General features: G+C 31.9%; 1 protein-coding gene across 1 annotated transcript in view; it reads right to left on the bottom strand.

Moving 5' to 3' along the window:
• Positions 1 to 754: 754 nt before the first annotated feature.
• Positions 755 to 4,665, bottom strand: part of LOC102774615 (protocadherin-11 X-linked-like) — a 4,391-nt gene continuing 480 nt past the window's right edge. Inside the window, exon 2 of the mRNA XM_006773286.2 lies at positions 755 to 1,539. Within this exon, the coding sequence (XP_006773349.1) occupies positions 893 to 1,539 (647 nt within the window). The 3' untranslated portion in view covers positions 755 to 892. The remainder of the gene's footprint in view (positions 1,540 to 4,665) is intronic.

Below are 4,665 nucleotides of genomic sequence, written 5' to 3'. Positions count from 1 at the left end.
CTTTCCAGAAGAGAAAGACCTAATTAATAATGGAACATAGGCTTAAAATGGCAGATAAAATACGGTTTCTGATGCACTTTACACTAAATTACAAAGACAAATTTTTATAGAAAGAGGCCCTTTTAGCAAGTACTTGCCTAATTTGGGCACAGATATTGCACTTCAGTGTCTCGAACTCTACTAAAGAGTAGAGAATAGGTTATAGACAGAATCTGTACAGTTTATGTATATTCTTTACAGAAAATGTATATACAAATTATATCAACAATATATTCTTCAAATAAAGGTAGAAAACATAAAAAAGACAGAGGCAAAAATATAAGAGATATTTATACTCACTACTGTGCATTTTTGTACAAAACACTAATAACAAAAAACTGGAGACTAACAACAAATATCAAACAAAAAGACAAACAAAATACGACCTTATTTATACCATCTAATGTTATCTGAACAAAAGTTGAAACAAACTAAAGGTACTCTTGGAAAATCAGATATTTTCTAGTTTTCCATTTGTTACCTACTAGGTCTACAAAAATCAGAATGGAAAAAAATCAGTAATATTGCACATTTTGGTAAAAAAATAAATGAAAAAAACTACTGTGCATCAGAAATACTATACATTACACATTAGTATCTGTCATGATAAGCCTTTCTGTACAAAAGGTGTGAAATTTTCTATTTCCTTTTTAAAATATACATTCTAAATTAAACAAATTGTAAATTTATTTTTATCTTTTGACTAAGGGTCTAGCTCTAGAGTCTATTCTGGTATCTGTGTCTATTTACATAGCTATTTACAAACCTAACAATTTGGAATATTCATTGAAATTGGATCTTAAATTTTGATTGTATACATTTTGTTGAAAAATGTAAATTAGCCATTGTAGCTTTACAAGGGATGTTCTTCCATAATGGGAGAATCATCCCTAGAGGCTCTAGCCTTTTGGCCTGGAGTGAAGGTTTTCAAAGAAATGACTTTAACTGAATCATCACTAGGATGAATCCTTTCAGACATAGTATAAAACTGAGATCTTGTACTAACTTGCACTCCGTGATCAAGAGACAGTAGTCCTTCAGGTCCAGCCTCTTGCCCCCAACCTTGCTGCAAACCCATTGGTGGCCGCGCAGGGCTGTGATGGTGGGCAGCAGCCTGTGGCAGAGGAGGGCTGTGGTGGATTACAGCAACCTGTGCTGGTGGAGGGCTATGGGGAAGAGCAGTAGCCTGTGCTAGAGGAGGACTGTGTTGGAGAGCAGAGACCTGTGTTGGTGGAGGGCTATGGCACAGTGCCATAACCTGGGTAACTGGAGGGCTATGGCAAATAGCAATGGTCTGTGTCACTGGAGGGCTGCGGCGGCGAGCAGAGGCTGGTGTCAGGGGTGGGCTGTGGCATAGAGTAGAGGCCTGTGTGTGTGAAGGGCTGGCGTGGGTCAGAGAAGCTGGCATCCAGCAGGCATCAGAATGGCCCAAGATGAGACATTCTTGAGTGCAGTTGTCAGAGGCCTCTTCCACAGTTGGTTGAACAGTTATTTCTGCAGCTGATAGGGTGGGAAACAAATGATAAAAAACATATTACAAAAGGCATATTTTTATGAGCTACTTAAAATAAATCTTATTGTTACAGGAAAAATTAAAACTATCTATATAAATACATTAGAGACTTACAATATTTTAATAATTGATTCTTGATTTGTCAAGAGATAATTCCTAGAGAAACAGCAATAACCAGGAGTGGATGGATGGGTCTCATTTTCATAATTAGGATACTTTGGCCTAGTCTTCCAAATGTATATATTTTTCATTGTGTTTGTGATGATAAATAGAAACTATGATCATTGATCTATACATAAAAGTCAGTTAATATATGGCTTCTAACTAACACAAAATAAGGACATAAGTGAAATGAATAGGAAAACCAGTCATAGAAACATATAATGAACTAACCAATTATAGCTAACCATTTGGTTAAGAATCTAATGAATTAATTTGATAATAAATCAAAGAATAAATTAGGTTAATTTGAAAACATAGTTTATTGAACTCTAAAATGCCTTTTTGTTTCAAGAATGAACTATAGCTACAATTATCTCAAAGGTAATTGATTTCTGTATTTCTCATTTTTCTGAAATCATGACAAATCAGTATAGCAACATAATGAACTACAGATATAAAGTACTTAGTGCTAACGTACCAGTAATACTTTCTAAAACTCCTTTATAAGGTTTCTATAAAGTTTTCAAACGCCAATAGGTTTCAAATGTGAATAAGTACACCATACAAAAACTCACAAAATCAAGATAGAGTAGCTATATCAATATAAAAAATAACTTTAGAACAAATAATGTTATTAGCTATAATGAATGAAATTGCATCATGATAAAAGGTTCAATTCTCTAAGAAGACATAATCCAAAAATTAAAAAATATAAATTCCTGATCCTATAAATCTTCAAAAAAAATATAGACTCCAAGTACTGTTATTATCCTATCACACTTACAACTAAAGAACAAGATGTATGCGAACTGACTTTTATTAAGACTAAATATCTCTATTAGGTAATCATTTATGTTTCTTCATTTAAAAAATACCCCCATAAGATTAAAATTTAAAATATTATATCTTCTACCCAACCATATTTGAGAAATAGTTAGAAAGATAGAGTTTTATGTATTTTGAGTGATTTTAAATTATAAATTGTGCACAGAAATATATGAATGCACATATAACTATAAGTTAAAGAAAAATTTAATTTCTTGGTCATCATAAAAGCAAATGATCTGGAAGACTTAAGTTTTACAACAAAATAATACATTATAATTTCAACATTGAGTCATTTGCCTATTTATGATAGAGAAATTCATACAAAGTCACTTTCACTGAAAGGAAATATTACTTATAAGCATTCTTTTAAACAGCTCTATTGAGATATAATTTACCCATTTAAAATGAACAATTTAGTAGTTTTTATTATATTCACAAAGTTGTACAACTATCATTACAATCAATTTGGGGATATTCTTATCCTATAAAAAGAATCCTCATATACATTAGCAGTCTCAGCTCATTTTCCCCTAAACTCCACAGCCTTAAGCAACCATTAATCTACCTTTCTTTTCTTTTATATATTAGCTAATTCTAAACATGTAATATAAATTAAATCCTTCAACTGGAGTCTTTCGTGACTAGAATTAAACTAACTGATATCAAATTATACTACAAGGCTATAGCAATCAAAATGCATGGTACTCGCATAAAAACAGACATATAGATCAATGGAACAGAATAGAGAGCACATAAATAAACCCATACCTTTAAGTTTAACTAATATTATGGCAAAAGAGGCAAAAACATGCAATGGAGTAAAGGCGGTCTATTCAATAAATGGTGTTTGAAAAAAATGAAACTAGATCACCTTCTTAAACCCTAGATAAGATTTAACTCAAAATGGATTAAAGACTTAATGTAAGACTTGATGCCATAAAACTCTAGAAGAAAACACAAGCAGTAAAATCTCAGACTTTTTAAAATAATTGTTTAATTCCATCATTCTTTATTATATCTTTTACATATTACAACCATTATGGAGATAATTGAATATATTTAAATCAAGATGATTACTTCAAGAGGAAAAACACATGCAATTCAAAAAGCATACATAATCAGACATTTTTCATAGCAATATTTGTTCTGACATATCAGGCAAGGGAAACAAAAAAAATAAATAGGACCATATCAAACAATTTTTTTTTTTTACACAGCAAAAGAAATCATCAACAAAACAAAAGAACAATCTACTAAAATGGGAGAAGATATTCATCAATGATACTTCCAATAAGGGATTAATATCCAAAATTTAAAGAACTCATACAACTCAAGACCAAGAAAACAAGCAATTCAATTAAAAAATAGACAGAGAATCTGAATAGACAACTCCCCCAAATAAAACATACGGATGGCCAATAGACAATTGAAAAGATGCTCAAAGTCACTAATCATCAATGAATTGAAAATTAAAACCACAATAAGATATGAACAGGTAACATTAATAAAACAACAGACAACAGTGTTGGTGACTATGTAGAGAAAAGATAACCCCTTGCACTGTTTGTGGGGATGCAGATTGGTGCAGTCACTATGGAAAACAATATAAAGTTTTCTAAAAAAAAATGGAACTACCTTATTACCCAGTGATTTCATTTCTGGGTTTATATATCTGAAGAAATACAAAGCACCAGTTCAAAAGAATACATGCACCCCCATGTTCATTGCAGCATTATTGAGAATAGTGCAGATATGGAAGCAACCCAAGTGCCCATCAATAATTGAGGGGATAATAAAGCAGTGGTACAATATATACAATGGAATATTACTTGGCCATAAAAAAAGAATAAAATCTTACAATTTGTAACAGCATGGATGGACTTAGAGGGTATTATGTTAAGTGAAATAAGTCAATCAGAGAAAGACAGATTCCATATGATTTAACTTATTCATGGAATCTAAAGAGTACAATAAACAAAATAGGAACAGACTCATAGATACAGAGAACAGACTGATAGTTGTCAGAGGGGACAGGTGTCAGAGAGTTGGGTGGAAAAGTTCAAGGGATTAAGAACTACAAAGTGGTAGACACAAAAGAGTCATGGGAATGTAAAGTAGGGATA

The sequence above is a fragment of the Myotis davidii genome, unplaced genomic scaffold, assembly GCF_000327345.1.
Source record: "Myotis davidii unplaced genomic scaffold, ASM32734v1 scaffold1546, whole genome shotgun sequence".
Classification (NCBI taxonomy): domain Eukaryota; kingdom Metazoa; phylum Chordata; class Mammalia; order Chiroptera; family Vespertilionidae; genus Myotis; species Myotis davidii.
Note: the sequence above shows the minus strand (reverse complement) of the source record. Positions and strands in the feature narration are given on the sequence as shown.